The sequence below is a fragment of the Typopeltis vanoorti genome, chromosome 12 (genome assembly GCF_054136105.1).
Source record: "Typopeltis vanoorti isolate ZY-2024b chromosome 12, IOZ_Tvanoo_1.0, whole genome shotgun sequence".
Lineage (NCBI taxonomy): Eukaryota > Metazoa > Arthropoda > Arachnida > Uropygi > Thelyphonidae > Typopeltis > Typopeltis vanoorti.
Genome location: NC_143560.1, coordinates 118521262 through 118541505, shown reverse-complemented (window position 1 = coordinate 118541505; position 20244 = coordinate 118521262). Strand labels below are relative to the sequence as shown.

The window sequence follows — 20244 nt, the reverse complement described above, 5'->3', positions numbered from 1 at the left end:
GCTATTATTATGTTATAACCAATTATTATTACGTGACACCTGGAAGCATCGCAGGAATGTAGTCTACACTACTTCCTACTTACATTTCAGCCTCTCCTCTACAACGTAATTCTTCAAATACACACACAATGACACTATTATTGAACAATTTCAAACAGTTCTAGCTAAACAAGTGGTCACAATATATACTTGGTCACATGCATTCATCGTGGTATGGTGATTATCATTCAAGGTTTGATCGTTTGCATTTTCATTGGCAACATGATTTTTAACACTAGTAAGTACAGTTTGAAAGAGCTGATTGACTAATTGGCTTAGCTGATAGCACAGACGTTCTCATATTTATTCCTTCGGAATTTGTACCTTCGGTGAGTGTATGGATATTTGTGAATGTTTTCATTAATGCAAGAATTTCAAAGCCATCAATAAGATCTCAGGTCAGCTTATTATCGTGTGTGAAAAGTTTTCAATACCATGCCGGGGTTGACAGGTTTACAACTTTTTTGAAGTTGGGATTCAGTTTGAACAATGAAATCCTCTGTGGTATGAGAAACTCACGTTAATTTAGCATTTTGGCTCCACTATGTCTGTAGAGTTATTCAAATGGAATTGTTTTAAAGACAAATCGTGTTAATTGCATGGAACAATTACAAACCTCATATTGGAAAAGAAGAGCGTTTCTATGTCTGTAAATTATCATATCTTTGCCAACATTCTCAAGGGAGTTTCCCCCTTTTAGTGAAAGAGGTGATGAATACAATAATGACATCCCTGTGGTTTCAAAAAGACATTTTTCGCTTTGGCCTTTGGAAACGCTTATGTATTTATTGTGACATTATCCGAGGAAAAATTGTTATAAATTTGATTTAAGTCACCACAAACAGAAATATTTGCAAGCATTTTTTTCTCTCGATAACTGGCTTGAGTATTGTGGATTTTGATTTCGGAATACCGTCTTTTAAATCGGACAAACTCAAGACAATCAACCGTGAAACACATCCATTCATACAATATAACGTTAGGGTAAGGTACCCAAAGGTGGAGCAGTTGTTTGACGCATCTCCTCCCCACACGTGTATTAAAATCACTGATAGATATGTCATTGGCTGTGCATCCAGTCTTCAAATGTTAATTGTGGCGAAACAGCTTCGCTTAGCCCCTTTGAGGAATAAAAGGTATTATGATATGTTGGTTGCAAGTCATTTTCAGTTCGCTTAAAAATCTTCTGTTTGCAGAAATCTGAATTTCAAAGTAGATTCCTGGTTAGGAAATTTGCAAGGATAAATATTATTATTATCACCTCTTTTTTTTTTGTACATGCTGAAGAAACAGGCATCGTACGTCAACGAGCACTGGACCTAGGACAATTTAATTATTTTTTATCCAATCACAACTGGTACAGTAGTAAGTAAGTGATGCAACATTATTTACAACAAATTAGGATACATTACGAATGAGAATAGCTTAAATTTGATAGGTGAATTATACATGCAATGATAAGTAAAATATGAAGAAAAAGAAGCTGTACATAAGTTATATACAATAAATATGGTGCTAGATGTTCCTTCGCTATTTTGCGTTTGAGTTCGTGTGCTGTCGTAGTTGGGAAATTAGCATTTAACCCAATATTTAGAGCAAAGTTGTGGACTTGGTACTTGGTGAGCACACCTTGCTCACACAAATTCCAAATCCCCTTATATCGCTTGTTGTTTTCTTTACTTGCTCTTCCTTTTCTCTTTTCCTTTTGAGAAAAGTAGCTCCTGATAACTTTTTCTCTTTCAAATTATTGATCTAAATGACAATAAATTTCGTATTGTTAATTATTCTTTCTCTATTAATTATTAATTTTGATTTAATTTATTTATTATTTTTAAGAGTTTTAAAACAATAAAATCTTATATTTAAAAAAAATCGATTTAAAACAATTGCCTTCTATGAATTTTTACTATAAATAATTAATTTATACAACAATTTGATAATTAAAATATAATTATAGGGCAATGTAAGACATAAAGTATGCTTCACAAAGCGATTTTGGCATTTTAGCAAAATGCGCCTCTGATTAATATGTTTATAATTTATAAACTTCTTATCTTTAAGATTTTATTTGTCTATCAAAAATAAGTACACAATTAAATCAAAGTCAAAAATTGTCCAAAGTGACTTAAACACAGAATGCACAATACACCCAATATGTTTCACATTCAAAATTGAAATGACGCTGAAAAAATGTAAGTGCATATCACGCTGTTTCGTCTATCCAAATTTGAAGCAGAATTTAAGAAAATGAACAGCGTAATATACACCTGTTTCAGACTAAATATTTGGATAGATCAGTGTTTCTGAAACTTCAGATATCCGTATACCCCTTTAATTTTTATTATTACCAAGTACCTTATCAAAATACCCATATCAAAATAATAATAATAAATAAAAATATATTTCATTGTAAATGTCTGTTTTATTTGAATTTATATGTACATTTAAACAAAAAAAAAAAGATTTATTTTTAATAGAAGAAAATGTATAAAGATACTATACATTTTTACTTAATATAAATAATTTATGATCAATGAGAGGAGTGAAATTGCCTATTTCTATATCTGCTATATTGCTCTCTTTTGTGCATTTTATAAATCCAGTATTTAAAAAATGATCCATACTTAAGAATTTGAAAGCTAAAAAAAATTATCGTTTATTTAGCTTTCAAATTGAAGCTAAAAAATCGTGGTGCGAGATATATGCGTTGATTTTCAGAAACTAAAGTTTTCAGGGGAAAAAAAACTGAAAATGGGTATGACTTACCAAGAAGCTTCTATTCTCCATCACTTCTGTCCTCGAGAGCGGTTTCCTTGTGTGCAACGTCAAAATTATCTAACCAAATAGAGACATCTTCTTTCCCATTATATCAAGCAAAAATACCATTAATTTAAGACTTGAAATACGAAATGAACAATCCTTGACAAATTACTAACGAGAAGTTAAAGATGTGCGCGATTGTAGGCCAGTAGAGAAAAAGCAGCTATTAAGAGTGCATATGATTGGTGCGGTATTAACAAAAGATCGCGTGACCCAACAAAAAGCAACAATTGAACGGAAATTCTAATTCCCTTAAACATATTTCCATAATATCTGAAATACATTCACTATATATTTCTTAGTTTTAACACGTTCATGAAGGGGTAGTGGCAAGCAAAACCTTATGTTGCACTGGCAACATGTGGTTTTGCTTGGGTCTATATAGCAGTTTCTTTTGGAGGGGAGATGTAATTCATTAGTTAGTGTTTATATTCCCAGTTGTCTGTAATTGCACTATTTGTTGAGAAATATATTACACAGTCTGCAGATGTCTGCGAACCTTATTCAGTGACATGATAAAACTAATTTGTTTTTCGTGTTTCTGCAGTATAGTTGCTGTTGTGGGGGGCGTATTGTTTACTGCAGGGAGCGAGGAGAATTCATGCATAATATAATTTAATATATATATATATATATATATATATAGACTATAAAAGTTTTTGAAATTTACATCGTATAATATTTTATGGGTTGTTTCCTTCAGTATCTAATAAGTGGGTTCTAAAATATTTAGTTTTAGTATGTATGACTATAATTTTTGTATTAATAAAATATAATAAGCACATATTTAACTATCAATGGGAAATGGCATCTTTTTTATTTGGTAAACGAAATGCTGTATTTTTGTTAAACATCTTGTGGCCGTAATACGGCTGAACGAGTGTCCTTATTAACCCTCGGGAGCTTGCAGCGTACGACGCGGTATATCTGAGAGATACATTCATTACTAGTATGTCCTAAAATGCAAAAAACATAAAGAAAAAACATTGCAAATATAATACATGATGGTACAAATTAAGTGAATATTGAATCCAACATTATTTCATAGCCGAATATAGAAACTACAAGAGTTTCGTGCCGAATATATAGAAACTAAAAGTTTCGGCGGATGCAAGCATAAGTAGTGCCTTATGAGCAACTCGTAGTAAAGGTGGAGCAAGCTCTGGACCACTTTCCTTAGTATTTTATATAAATGTAAAGCACATCTTCTAGAGCAGTGCTTCCCAAACTTATGTATGTAAAGGCCCCCCCCCTTTGGAAAAATTAAAATATTTCATGGTCCTCCCCCATCGAAAAAAAAAAAAGTCGTAATACAGCCATTATAATATTTAAAGGTTTATATTCGAGATTTTCCGAGATTATTCGAGAACTTTTTTCTGCTTCTTATCAATACCTTTGAAATGAAACTTATATGAATAAGCATATATTTACTAATATTCATTAAGCGCCGAAATACACAGGAAGCAAAATTTGTGAACCCGCACCAATATGTAATTTTTTTTTTCATTAAAATATAAAAAAAAAAAACATAAAAGAAATAATAAATAATAAAAATTAAATGCGTTTCTTTTAAGATTTAAAAAAAAAGAAAGAAATACTTAGTCTTAAAACATTTTAAATTTGTTTTCATTATTTCACAGCTCCCTCAACAAAACTTGTAGCCCACAGTTTGGGAAGCGCTGTTCTAGAGGGCATGTATGATAGATAAGCCTTTGGCTCTCTATTTCAGTAATACATAATAGTTTATTTATTTTCATTTACAATCTAGAAATTATTGAAACAAAGAAATATAAAGAAAAAACATTTTTCTTAAAAAATAACGCAAACATCGATAATGAAAGAAAATAAAACTAAACAAATGCATTTAACATTAAATAATCAGAATCTTCAATAGTTAGATTTACAGAATTGTCATAACAGTCATCGCAAACAATATTGCTATGCTGAAGACATAAATACTTTTTACAATGCTTGCAAAAATATTTTGATAAGCGACTCGTTTTGAATGCATAGCACATAAGACATCTTTTTCTTTTTGTCGAGGGGAGATGTATCTATGTCATCATTAGAATTTCCTTCAAATTGTGTCTGAAATCAATGAAGTTTCAGGTGTAAAGGCCTATTCACACCTGTAGAGATTTCTGAACGCCTTTTTATTTGTTCTGACACTAACTGCATTACGAGATTTCTAATAAATATTCTGCGCCGTATTTTCACATTGTTGTTCAGCATATGAATAATCTGAGCATTCATATTTATATTAATGAGCTATACTGACATCGGAGTTCGCGGTATCTCTCAGATACAATTTACTATCAAATATCACAAACCTTTACAAAAAAAAAAAAAACGTGTTCAACAAAACTGATAACAAAAAAAAAAAAAAGAGTGCGGAATATCACTCGTAAGATACGCACGCGCAGCTAGTCATGACCTTCAACCTATACAATAAAATATCTATGTCAATTAGCAAGTATTTGTCAGATCTGCTGGGACCTCTCTGCAGGGTCAAATATCACAAATCTTTGCATAACACGTGTTAAACCAAACTGATAGCAATAAAAGTGTAAAATAGCACTGGTAATATACTCACACGCTGCTACTCATGACCTTCAACCTATACAATAGATAGGTTAAAGACAGATACATGCTAATTGTTAACATATTCATGTTAACAATTAGCATGTATCTGTCAGATCAGATGCAAGCGCCTGAGTGTTAAGCAGCGCCCTGAGGCAGGCTACCTCTATACTACACCCTGTCGACGGTACTGGTCCCAGAGATTATCAAAATAAAAATAATTTATTTGGAAATTGTAAATTAGAATAAAATATAATTATCTTTATAAATATGTAAAAATAATTTTTTTTTTAATTTTTCTGCCTCCAGTATAATTGTAACATAAACTCTAAGTTTTCCGCCCTTTTATTCCGCCTGCGGCAATCGCCCATTTCGCCCCTGCCTCGCGCCGGGCCTGGAAAGAAGGTGTTCCATGGATTGGGTTGTCCCACGAATATCGGCGAGTCTAGCTACAGTTGGCCGAATCTGATAATGCCGACACTGTGTTCGATCGGAGTGCATTTGTTTCGTAATCTAAAGCGTTAATCGAACAATTCCAATTATTAACTATTCAATCAATGTCAAAACATAAGCTGTAACTTTTAATATGTTGTATTGCATTTATATAATGTTGTAAGCATTGTTATTATTTATAAACACAAACAAAATTTAATTTTTTAATTTTTTCCTTGGGGGTGCTGCAGTGTCGCAGTGCTTATGTACGAGCCGCCACTGTTTATACAGGGTGTTCGGGATAAATTTGACATATTTATAATTAATTATATTTTTCCGTAAGTTACATGTGTTAACACACACTTCTCTTCATTTAAAAGTTTGGACCCTTCTTCATTCATATACAAGATGTCAGAAAGGATGGATAGCTGGAACCCACCTGAATCATGGAAGAGAATAACTTGTATCATGATGATTCGTGCTCGCCATCAAAATAAGGATATTACGACTGCTGCCCAATGCTCCCTGAATACAGTAAAAACAATCAGGCATGAACTAGAGACTTGCAATGGTGACTACGAGGATGTAGCAAGAAGAAAGATCCCTAGCAGACGATCTGATTGCGTTCGTACAGCAGAATTCCTCGCAAATCTGCAGGAACAGGTGTTGAAGAACCCTGGCATTGGAATTCGGGCTTTGTTCGTGGAGTTGCTAACTGTAGTCAAGCCCTGGATAACAAGGGTAGCCAATGGTAGGCCGTATGTATGGCAGCAGGATTCGGCCCCTTGCCACACCTCTGGGAAAAGTCAAAAATGGTTGTCTGAAAATTTCTACGACTTCACCAGTCCAAATGTTTGGCCTCCAAACTCCCCAGACCTTAACCCCATGGATTATTTTGTATGGGGCGCAGTTGAAAAAGACACCAATCGCACTTCCAGTAATACAAAAGCCCAGTTAATGGATAAAATTAAAACAGTTTTTGCGGCCCTTCCCAGGGAGACTGTAGCATCAGCTTGTTCGAGGTTCCGAAGCAGAATTGAAGCTGTGATCGATGCTAATGGTGGTTATTTTGAATAAATCTTGTTGATAGTATTGTAATTAACTCTGCCTGTAATGTTTTTTTGTCAATTCATTAAATTTAATAGATACAAAGAAGATTTTCTTTTTCCTTACGAAACTGTCAAATTTATCCCGAACACCCTGTATATACATATATACATATACATATACATATATATATATAGATTTCACTGTATAGTATTTCATGAAGAATCTCTTCAACTGCAAGCAGACAGAGGAAGGAGATTTGGAATAAGATGCAAATTATGCACATGCTTATTCCGAAAATCAAGATTCTTTAACATGTAATTTACATCCCTAGAGTAACTCAATATTTTTCCATTCTGAAATTTCTCAGCGAATACACCTTTTATATCGCTCATGGAATAGAAACAATTCTTAGAACATTTCACATTCTATGGCAGAATTTAAAAAAAGCTCATGTTCCGCCCCTTCCACAGATATAATCATCGATGATGACTTTATAAGTAGGGTGAAACATTAGTTTTTGTATAGTCAGACATACCACGTAAAATGTTACTAAGCTGTCACTATACCCAGTACGATCTTCTGTGGCTTATTTTTGCCTCATCTGACTCTGTCGCTTTCTACTGCTCTTTTAATTTCTATCAACAGTAGGAATGTTCTGATTATTTATCTCTGAAGCTTTATTTGCGACAGTTCAATTACAAATAGCAATAAAATGCCATTTAGTGATTTATTATTCATAATTCAAACTGGTTTCACTTCTCTAACTATAAAAATAGACCAGGGAGGGGAAACAAGTAATTCTGTATCTAGCATGGCATAAGTACAAATAACGGTAGTTGTTCAGCCTCCTTTTGCCAGTTCTAATAATTAAACCTTGTCTGCATTTCCTTTTATGCAGATCGAACTTCTAGGCAATGTACAGTGATGCTTATTCGCATAACTTTCCGGATTTCTATATTTGTTTTTCAGTGATCTAATTTATGATCCTGTTTCTGGATAACTGAAATAATTACAATTATGAAGGTGTTCTTTTTGTGTTCTATCCTTTCGAATCCAAATGATATCCCCATAACATCATTTAATGATAACCTCTTGGACTCAATCTTCTCCTGAAATTTTCGTACCGACCAAGTAAAATCACGTTCCACTTTACAGCAGGGCTCCTCTGATCATTTGTCAGAATGACATCAGCGAAATCTTGACGTTATCTCGCCAACTGCTCGAAAAACGTTTGCGTCATAATTAACACCCATCTTGTATCACCTCTAGAAACTGTCATACTCACTTGGTCTATACAGAGCCTTTATCATTTCCAAAATAGGAATACAGGAGTCAAACATCGATCTTTCGTCCTCTTACTTTCACTTCATTCTTTCTCGAAATTAATCAATATATCATTAATAGCCAACTTTATTGATAGGTTCAGCTTATTCTCCTTCGTTTTGTGATATTATGAATCAGGATATTGAATTATTCTATCTTCAGAGTGTTTCATGTGATATTCCTTAGTCATATGGTCTGATCTAGCCTGCAACAATGTTCCAGTTCATTTGAGATTTGTGCTCTGTACATCATCATCATCATCATCATTATCATCATCATGCGTATCAAGGATTTAGGTCTAGCATGGGCTGTTCCGGCCTTAGAACTCATCGTTTAAGAGGACGTCCTGGTTTTCTTTTTCCTAATGGCTTGTTTTGGTAATCTTTCTGTTTTCATTCTTTGAACGTGTTCCATCCATTTATGTTTATATTTTTTAATTTTTTCTATTACTGGTTCTTGGTTTAATTCTTTCATAATTTCTTTTGTGATCAAATAGGGTATACTTTGCAGTTTTTCTCATAAACTTCATTTCTGCTGTTGTTAATCTTTGTTTGTCTTTTTGTTTTATTGTCCGGATTTTGCTTCCATGCATTAAGACTGGTAGGGCTAATGTATTGTATACTTTTAGTCTGGTTTGGTTTAAATATAGAGTTAATTACACCTGTTATTTTTAAATATTTCGCAATTTTTACGTTTATATCTTTTTCATTTTCATATGTGATCATACATCCTAGGTAGTTAAATGAATTCACCTGTTCTAAGATCTTGTTATCTATTACTATTTTAGTTCTTGCTGGATCTTGTCCTTTAAAGGCCATAGTTTTTGATTTTTCTGTTGATATTATCATACCACAATCTTTGGATATCTCATTTAGATCTAAAATAGCTTTCTGTAAGTCATATTCAGAATTTGTAATTATTGTTTGGTCGTCGGCAAAAAGGAGAGTGTTTAAGTTCACTGTAGGAGAAAGTTTAATTCCTTGGTGTAAATTTTTATTCCATTTTATTATTATTTCATTTAAGTAGATATTAAAAAGAGTTGCTGAGAGGGGACATCCCTGTCGGTTTATTTTTCTCGTACATGATAGCTCGTGATTTAATCTTATTTGTATTTGATTATTTTCATATATACTTGTGATAGCTTTTAGGATATTATTTGGTATTTGTCTTTCTTTTAATATGTTAAATATAATGTGTATAGTATAATTGGCAATAAAACGATACTATGGCAAACTGTTGCTGACTGCTAAACCCCTGAAATATTATGGCATTCCATAATAATACCTCTTTAGTTTTGAACCTAGTATGTTATTCGCATAACTTTCCAAATGTCTATATTTGTTTTTCAGGGATCTAATTTATGATCCTGTTTCTGGATAACCGAAATCTCGTGCAAGATATAACACGTTAGAACTACGGAGAGGTTGAGGAGAAAGGGACTTTTTAACATTGACTCAATACAGTAGACCACGTGTAAATTACACTATTGTATCACTATTTGTCACCTGAAACAGGGAAAGGCTTTCTAAACCTTATTTCAGAATAGTGTATATGTATATACTAGGGGTTAAGGAAAGTTTGGTGAGAGATCTGGAAATGTATTTATATTTAGGTTATTGCTCGCAAATATCGAAATCTTAGTGAAAAGGATTTTTGTAAGCTAAAGTTTGATTTTCATGAAAGGGATTTATGAGATTCCGAAGTTCATCTTTCTCTGATGACACACAATTATATGCGTTTGTAAATAAATTTAAAAAAAAAAAGATAAAAAAAACTCGTTAAATAATAATATTAATGTCGTCTCGTTTTTCCGTATGTTTAAGTTTTTTGTGGTAATATAAGTATGTTGATATTTTCAATGGTAATATAAATATGTTTTGTAGAACGTTTAAGTAGTTAGTATTGGATAACTGGTAAATTCAGGTTCCAGACGTTAACGTCTCGTATTGATGTTTAAATTTCGTGTACCGGAAACTGTAAAATGGAAGATGTGAAATATGATGGGCCGTATAGGGCGACTCGACTAGTAAGTACTGTTCGTTATTGAAATATAGAAATAAATTTCTGTCTGTATAAGGAAATAGAGCCAATTATATGAAAATGTATTTTACAAAGTCGTGTTTAAATAAATTTTATGAAATCATATTTAAATTTAGCGGTGAATGAAATTTACAGTAAAACCCTAGATTTTTTTTTTTTGTTTGTTTAACTTGAAAGAAACATAAATCCATTTTTACTCAAAAACTAGATTACTATTTTATGCCAAACTTCATTCACTCAGGGGAGAGGGGGGGGGGAATAGTTCTAGAAAACGTGCAAGTGCATTGATGTGGCTAACCAACATTTGGATGTTAGGTTACATCGCTGCTTAATAAGTTACTTTAATCTCCGCACATATGTTCACCCACACTAATTATTTGTAGTAATGGTTAATTAATGCTACTTTCATATGTACCGCAAAATGAAGTACTGTTGAAAATTTATGTTTTTCATGATTTTCAAGTATGATCATAGGCGCCACTTGCAATTACCTGCAGAAGTTTGCTTTTCTCCAGTCAACCTTTTATTATTTTGGTCCTCGTATGAGATAAAGAACTTCATTTAATAAACTAGTGGTTTATTCCTGACATTGGCATTCGGTATATCTACGCATTGTTGTTATAAAAATCAAACACGTTGGAAGTACCGAAATGTGATTGCTGGAATTTTATCAGTTCTGTCTGAACTGATAAATGTAAGTGGAAAAATAGTCCACTTACTACCATTCTAATTCCTTTCTCACAGATGTTATATTTGTGCCTTTTTTTTTTTTTTTTTAATAGGTATGTTTATGGACACTGCTACAAACTGGCCATTATCATTTCATGTTTTTTTTTTTTTTTTTTCCTAGGCCAAAGGACAAGCAGTTACTGCTCATCCATACACAGCTTAGCTTGAAGTGCCATGACCCCTATTTGTGTAAGAAACAGCAAGCTTTTTCTTTGCTTCTTCCTCCCCCCCCCTCCCCTTAAATCTGGTATGGTTATTTAGACTGTTACTGCTATTTTAAGGGAAGAAACGTCAATATAGGCAGAATAATTAAGATTTATTTTATTTTTAAGCCAGTATTTTGCCAAACAGCAGACTTAGCTCTTCAATGTTAATCCTATCACAACTCCTTACCAACTTGTATGTCTCTATCATATCACTCCTCTTCCTCCTATCCACTAGACTGTAAATTGCATCTTCTCAGCCTTTCCACATATTCAGCATTCCATAGATCAGAAACTATCTTAGTCAATTGCATCTCTGCACCCTTTCCAACATCTGTTCATCCTTTTGAAAACCAGAAGATCAAATCTGTGCACAGTATTCTATATGTGGCCTAATTCAAAGCATTGTATAATGGAGCCAGAATCTCCTTACTTTTGCAGGTCAATGGCCTCTGCATTATTGCCAGAATTCACCCTCCAACAATATATCCCCCACCTAACATAAATTCTATATCCTATTTTTGTTTTCCAAATTTTAAAACTTTACATTTCGCAACATTCATCTGTCATTCCCGTACTCATTCACTCAGTCTATTCAAGTCTTTTTATAAGGCCAGAACATCTGCTCTACTCCTCATAGTTCATTCCAACTTTGCATCATCTGCAAACAACTGAATATCCCCATTAAAATTTTCCCACTATCATTAACATACAGATACAGCAATGGCCATAAAACATAACCTGAAGCACAACAGCAGTGACCTTCCTCTTCTGGGATATTTCTTCCCCATACACAACTTGTTGATATCTATCAGAAGCCAATCTTCAATCCAATGTACTAGTCTAATATCCAACCCCATTCTTTCTAGTTTGACTATCAACTTATCATCTGGTAATCTATCAGCAGCCTTAGTAAAGTCTAAATTTACTGCTGTAAATCCATTTCCCTTGTCTAATGAAGCTGTCACCTTATTGTAATAAGTAAGTAGATTACTAAAACCTACCTCCTTTTAGCAAATCCATGCTGTCTATCAGAGATAATACCACTGATGTCAACCCAATTCTGGATGATCCTGGTTCTCGCTAGCTTCTCCAACACTTTAACCACAACACCTGACACACAGATTGGCCTATAATTTGATACTTGAGTTCTGTTACCTCTCTTATGAAGTAGTAGAATGTTGTTTTCCTTCCCTCCTTTGGAACTTTACCCAATGTAAGACTTGCATTAAACATGGTCACTCTTACCAATATGTCAAGGCAGTTCACATTCTTTCAAAAGATGTGGTGATGTATCAAGTACTACAGCCTTATTAATATCAAGTTTTCTCAATTCCCCATGCTCATTCATAGTTAGTTCTCCTCCTCATGATTCACTGATCTCAATCTCTCCATGATATCACATTCACAATGATGAGAGACCTTTATGAACTGCCCATTAAATATCTCAACTATGTTGCCTGCAGCAGTTATGTACTTATATCATTTTCTCCAATCAGTGTCATCCACCATACTCATTCATTTTTTTTTTTTTGCTGGCTACATATCAAAAGAAGTCTCTAGGATTTTTTTTTTTTTTTTTTTTTTTTTTTTTTGTCTTCATTAGCTAATTGCTGCTCATACTGGACTTTTGCTACCTTTTACCTCTTCATTCATTCATTTCACATTTATAATTCATCTTGCACCTATCTTATTTAACCTTCTGACCCTTGGAATACATTTAGACATTGCCTCTTCTAGATAGTTCTTGAATATTATCACCTAGTATCAGCATTGATTCTCCTTTCCATTCAACTCATCATTCCATGCTTCAGCTGCAAACTGTCTTCTAAGCTTTTCATAATCACCAGCTTCATAGTTTCACATATATGCTTTCCTGACAGAAGTCCTCACATGGCTGGTAACTATCACTTCATGGTCACTCTTACCAACTGGAGGGAGATTTGACACCTTATTTATAATAACATCCTCTGGTGAGATTATCAAATCCAAGACCTTCAATTCTTGCATACCCTCTGTTATATACTGTCTGAGGTGGTTGTTCCTCAAAAACTTGAGGAACTAATTTTCTTTACTTTCAGTTGCTATTTTGTCATTCCACTCATTATTCCCATAATTAAAGTCACTTATAATTATCACCCTTTTCCTATTTGCTTCATTAATTTGCTTATATATTTCATGGTCACTTCCCTCATCATTACCAGGTCTATAGCAACATTTCATTCTGTTCACCTCTATCTCACACTATGCTGCCTCACCGCTGCTCCTATTTCCCCCTTGCATGTCTAACTTGTATGGACATAACTCTTTTTCTATCATCAATAGCATCCACCTCCCTTTCATCTTCACGAAATACATCATACCATTCCATCTCTATTCTTGTCATGATGTCATTCTCATCCAACTATGTCTCACTTACTCCAACAATTTTTGAGTGAATGAACTTTGATTGAGTTCATTCACTCAAAAATTGTTCACACTGATTGTGTGAACATTTAATTTCCCTTGTTTCTGATACTTCTAGCATTCATATACAAACATGACATCTCATTCCTGGATCTATAACAAGTTTCTTTGATACCATGTATTAGGTGTGACTTCTCCATACCTTCCTCGAGCCATTCTTTTCCTCCTTACTCATCCCAGAAGAACCTTCTTGAAATCCATCTGTTTCCCCTACCTCCCAGGCCATCTTCCCTTCTTGTTTACACACATTCACATCCTCTCAGCATCAACCTTTCTCACACAGTGTCCCCCTGTCCACTCTGAGTCTCCCTGTTTGTTTCACACACTTGTTCCCTCGTTCTCTACACTCATGCCACCCGCTTCTTCATTCATAAGAACCACTTCATTTTCTCCTTCCTTGCTCTCCTGCTTTTTCACATCACTTCTTACTTGCTCAGATTCATTCTCTTCACTCATCTCTCCATAGACTTATACTAAAACTATTCAAAACATTTCATCACTTTTATACAGCTCAATTCATCCTTCAAACTCATTCCACACATTAATAAACTGTACTCCTTTCTCTTCACACATTTCCACTAACATATCATTTATAATCCTTGCTCTCTGCTTCATCTCATCATTGTCATATACCTGGGTAACACACACTGACTACCTTTCCTATCATGCTGTTATCATTTATTCTTCTCAGCAATCTCCTGATAGCCAGTCTTGCGTTCTCCTTGTTCCCGGTCAAGTTATTTTTCCTTACTACCACTACCAATGTGATATATAATTTACAAACAAGTAACAGAAGGGCCCAAGAATAGAACCTTAGGGCACTTCATTTTTGAGATGGTTCTCAGTCATATGCAGCTTGTTGAGATCATTCAGAGGGCTAATCACCAATCCATCTAACCACTATCCATTCCCATCCTCTGCACCTTGTACACCATCTTATTATGTAGTAATCTCTCATGATTATTGCTGTGCATGATATTCTTTGACTCTGCTATTTCACACACTCATTACCTTTATCATAAAATGCAAGTAAATTGCTAAAACAATAGAGTAGAAGACCTAATCTTCTACTCTATTCCTAACCAATCTTGCTGATCTAAGTGATGGAGGTGATCCTTTAGTGAATAGATTAAGGGTGTCTAATTTTTGATAGGGCTTGATAATTAGATAAAACTTAGGGAATTATTATCTCTTAGGAATTATTAGTCATCCGCTTCTTCCAAAAATAAAACACTTTTTTTTTTCTTCACCACTTCCCACATAGAGCACTATTGTGCTGTAGGTTTTGCTACTTAATATAACAGTATTGAAAAAAAAAAACAGTAACGCTATGAGATGTGATGTTCAACTACATTCAAGTTGAAGAGCATATATAGAGTCTCTGGCATTGCATTTAGCTGTAGCAGTGGTGTTAACATTGGAAGAAAAGACGTTTATTGTTGAGCATTATTTTCATTCATACGGAGTTGATGGAGCAAATCGTCCAAACTTGTGACATGTTTGTGAGTAGTTTGTCCATCATTTCTGTAAGTGTGCCTCAATCAATAGTTTCATCTTTCCATGGTCTCCCTCCAAATGCTAAGGGCATTTGGGATGACCACAAACTGTTAACACTAATGAGAAACTCAGGCATGTGCTGGAATAAGTGTTACAGTCTCTGAAACACAGGCAATATCGAATACCAGTAAAACTTGGGATATTAAGGCAGTCACTACAGAGAAACTTTAAGGAGCTGAATGCCTTTTCATATGTTGTTCAGGTCAGTCAGTGTTTAGCAGCAATGGATTATCCTGCACAGCAGAAATGCTGTGCATGTTTGCTGGCCAGTGTCTATGAAGATCCATCCTTCCTTCATAATATCCAGTTCTTGGATGAAGTGCATTTCCATCCAAGCAGTCATGTAAATAGATGAACTTACAAGTTTCTTGAGACCTGAATTTGTCCAAGAGAAACCTCTTCACAGCAGGAAGGTTACTGCAGTGTGTGTGTGTGTGGGGGTTTCCAACCAGGGCATAATTGGACCCTACTTCATTGATGAGGGTAGTGTAACTGTGAACATCGAATGGCAAATGCTACATTGAGATTGTGTTGGTTATGTTCACCCAGGATTTGCATAGGATGTGTCATGCAGTGAACATTCCATTTTGTATTACATATTACATATGTCCAGCAGATGTCCCAACATCTTGTTCTCCAAGATGACAGAGAACCTTTGCATGTTCTATGAAACTCTGTTTTGAAAGACAAGGTGCCCATTTCACACACGTACTCTACCATTGTTAATGTTTTAACAATGGTAGATTATGTGTGTAAAATGCGCATAATCTACCATTGTTAATGTTTTATTGAGCCAAGACTCCACCAATAGTTGTGAATGTACATTGTGTAAATATACATTTCCTTTTTTAATAAACCAGTTTACTCCATAACACCATTGTACTCTCTGACCACAGATGCAAGACCTTCAGCTGGCAATGTGCCAAGAAGAGTCATTTCATGTTGAAGGAGAGAAAGGAATAAGATTATGTGCAAATTTGTTACCAACATGTGAAATCACATGCTTTATACATAAAATGTTCCAAGTGTACAAGCAAAATAGTTAGCACTTTAAAAACTAGAATTTTCATAAAAGAAAAGCTAATTTTCTGAAGTATAATAATAAACACTCATCCCATGAAACATATTGATTACCTTATTATCGGAATGGATTCGCCTTCTTCTGCCATGTGCAGAAATGTCGAGGGTCATTGCACAGTAGCCATCTAGTGCTGTTTTTTTATTTATTTATTTTTTTATAAAAGAAGGTGGTCTTAAAAAAAAGTGGTATCTATTTAAGGTGAAAAGCTTAAGGTACAAAGGAAATGGGGTAAAAATTGTTCTTTTCAGTGACCTATAATTTTGAAATTATAGATCAATTGTGGTGAAGGTATTAGAGAAATTGTTGGGAATTAAAATCTAGACTACGGTTGGTATAACAGAAGTATTCTCTGTATTAATCTGTTAACAAATAATGGGTTAACAGATTAATTCACCATTTATCTGTTAACTTATAATTTACCATTTATCCAGCCTTCAAAACAATGACTTGGCAGTTGCATGTTAACCTCTATAAAGCACAATGTAATAGTACTTCAATTATCCGAACAAGTTTGAATAATTGAAGGGTGAGATAAATGGCAGATTACTGTGCTATAATGGAATAGTTGAGTATAAAATATGATACAAAACAGGAATTAACTCTTCAAAACAGTTGGACAAATGTATCAGGAGAATTTTGTTATCTAGTCTGGAGATGTTCATTCTGCCAAAAAGAAAAAAAAAAAATTCAAAGGAGGCATTGTATGTAAAACATATGGCAGATTATAATAAATTTAGTTTAATCCTTTACCCAAGTGTGTAGACAAACAAATTTTGTGTCTGAAGTATCTTCAGGACTGAGGCAACTCGTAGTCCTGCTCTTTTAAACTATTGAGAGGTAATTGATGCTGGGGAGTTCTTTCGTTTGATGGAACAGGGAGAAGGAGCGGGGACAAGGGGCTATCCCTGGAGGTTATGAAAGAAAAATGAGCAAGAGGATAAGGAGTGGTTTCTTTGTGTAGAGGGTAGTTGAACCATGGAATGAATTGCCTGATAGTGGTGAGAGCACAAACAGTCAATGAGTGTTATGATAGACTTTGTTTTCTAGGGTGTGCCTCCTCAATGAGTCTGGTGACCCCATGGAGGACTGAATAATAATAATAATAATTTAAGCAATAATACTTTGCTTACACTTGGATAAAGGATTGAACAAGAATATAATTTCTTGGTAAGTTTAATTTAATTTCTACTGAAGTGTAAGAACTTTCTAAAATATCCAAATCTGTTTTTGAAAAGGCTAAATGCAGCACCTTACCTCCTGTTGAAATAGCAGTCAAACCTTTTGGCCCTGGCCAAGGCCATTGGGTGCAGTTTGTATCTTTCTGTGCTTCCACTTCACACATCCAGGTTGTACTATGATAACATCACCTGAAGATAAAGTATTATTATTCTCTTCTTTTCAGAACCTCATTTACTCCATGGAGTGAATAAGGTACTGAACAGGTGAGAGCCTTATTAATCTATCATCTTATGGTCTGTCTTCTGTCCTTTGCATTTGGGTTGCCAACTTCCTGTCTGATTGTTCATTGAGTCGTAGTTGACGGCGTGCTTTTCTAAGATTTCCCTTCTGGTGCTGTTGATGAAGTTTAAGAAATTAACTTTGCTTATGTTCTCACTCAAGGGCTATGTACTCTTATTCCCTCTCCTGTACTTAATCTTCTCTCACTGATCACAAATTTTATTCATAGATTGCTGATGACAATACACATTTGACAAACCCACTATGCCGGCCTGATTGGCCGAGTGTTAGTGTATCCGCTCTCCAGCCAAAAGGCTCCAGGTTCGAATCTCGCTGTGGGCATGGATGTTTATGATTGTCTGTGAAAATACTAGTGGTGGTGGTCGGCGATAGATGCCGTTGGTGTAGATGATGAAAGTAGAGCGGTTCGTTGTAGTTGGATTTAGTGGTGCAGACGGAGAGTTGTGGAGATGGTGCCCCTCCTCGATGAGTCTTTGAACTCTCTGGAGGTGTCATGTAAGAATTATTATAAGTTCGAGATCTTCCACAACAATGCCTTAAACTTATTTCTTTGCCATTTTCCAGTTGGATGAGGATAACTTTGTGAACTTGAGTGCTACCAAAACACAGTCTAGTGTTATTTTTTTTTTTTGCAACAAACATCTCATTTTATTTTCCTGTTTCTTTTGATAATACCCAAATCTAAGTATGATATATTATATTGGATTTATTGGACCATGATTTTGATAAACATATATACATAATAGTCAACACGTTTTGCCAGCTGGGGTCTGTATGGCTTTTCAAGATGAGAAAGGTTATTAACATTAAATGCTAAAACAAAAGAATGCAGTAGTGACTTAAAAATCAGTTAAACAAATTGAAGAGCACTCATGACATCAAAAGTATAAAGTGTGGAGACTTAGTCATTGTTATTAAACTGCGTTTTATAATTTTTTGCATAATTGAGTTCTGCTAAACATAATGAATTTATTAAGTTTTTCTAAATGTCTTTTAATATTATGCCTTGGTTTCTATTGAGGTTGTCTCCTGTCCGTAGTACCATTGCAGCTTCTTTAAGATTCTACATTTGAAATCTTCTTCAATGTATGGCATGGAGCTGTTGTCCCAATCTATGGAATGGTTTGAAATTGAGAAATGATGTGCTAATCATTTCTCAATGTAAATAATAACAGAACATAATAATAATAATAACATGTAAATAATAACAGAACATGTCTGTTCTGTTATTATTTACAACTCCAACATGTTCTTTCTTTCGAATTTCTAGGCTTCATGAAGTTTGGCCTATGTAAGTCAGTGCACACGAACATGGTATGCTGTAAACTCCTGTGTATTTGTAGAAAGCGATGCTGTCCTTAGGAGATCTTAACATGTAGTTAAAATAGGTTTAAATGCAACTCTGATGTTAAAAGGCTTCATGATTCTTGCTCTTTTGATGGAGACTGAGCCTGCATAAGGTATGATGATGGACAATATGTACTGTGTCACTAGAGGTTGTTGCTGGGGTTGTTTCTATAAAGGATCTTTTGAATTATATTTTGTGGATAACCATTTTTGGATAGAGTTTTTGATATAAGTGAGAGCTCATCAAGTACATCTTTTTCTTCTGTGATGATATTTTTTGCTCTGTTTTTTAGCATATGTATGATGCTAAGTTTCTGTGCATAATGATGATTAGATGTAAAATGAAGATAACGTCTATAGGTTTGCGATAGATTGTGAGCTTGATTTGTCCATTATCTTGTTTTATAACTAGTACATCCAAAAAATGTAATTGATGGTTGTTTTCTAATTCTAATGCGAATTTAATTTTATGATGGAAAGAATTTATTTTTTAGAGGAACTCATGTAAGGTATCTTCCGTGTCTTTCCAAACGATGAGCACATCATTAACATATCTCCACCAGACTGATGGTTCTGGAGTTATTTTTGCTAGGATGTCATCTTCTAGTTTTTCCATTTTTCCAGATCCGCACACAGTGGTGACAGTGGACTGCCCATGGCTAAGCCTTCCAGTTGTTGATATACTGTGTTGTTTACTTTAAAATAGCTAGACTTGAGGCAATGGCAGAAAAGCTGTAATGTTGTTTGGAAAGAGATCTTCTATGATCTTAATTACTTCTTCGACCGGTACATTCCTGAACAGAGAGACCATGTCTAGACTTGCAAATATGTCTGTGTTTGATATATTGATAGAAACAACCCCCCAACAACAACTTCTAGTGACACAGTATATTGTCCATCGTCATACCTACTAGCCAAACACCTTGCTAGTCTGTTGAAAGAGAAGATAAAGAAATCAGCATCATACATAAAGATCTCTCAATATTTCATTGAAAAACTTAAAAACATCAATATATTCTTTTCCTTTCTTCTAAGATTAAGAAAGTGTAGATCCAATAGAAAGTGTTAACATCCAATTGTTGCCTACTTCAGGCCTAC

At 34.3% G+C, this 20244-nt stretch overlaps 1 protein-coding gene across 1 annotated transcript in view; it reads left to right on the top strand.

The window, feature by feature from the left end:
- The first annotated feature begins 10170 nt into the window (after positions 1 to 10170).
- LOC150101174 (DEP domain-containing protein 1B-like) overlaps positions 10171 to 20244 on the top strand; it is a 171005-nt gene continuing 160931 nt past the window's right edge. The window contains exon 1 of the mRNA XM_090401267.1: positions 10171 to 10270. Within this exon, the coding sequence (XP_090257393.1) occupies positions 10226 to 10270 (45 nt within the window). The 5' untranslated portion in view covers positions 10171 to 10225. The remainder of the gene's footprint in view (positions 10271 to 20244) is intronic.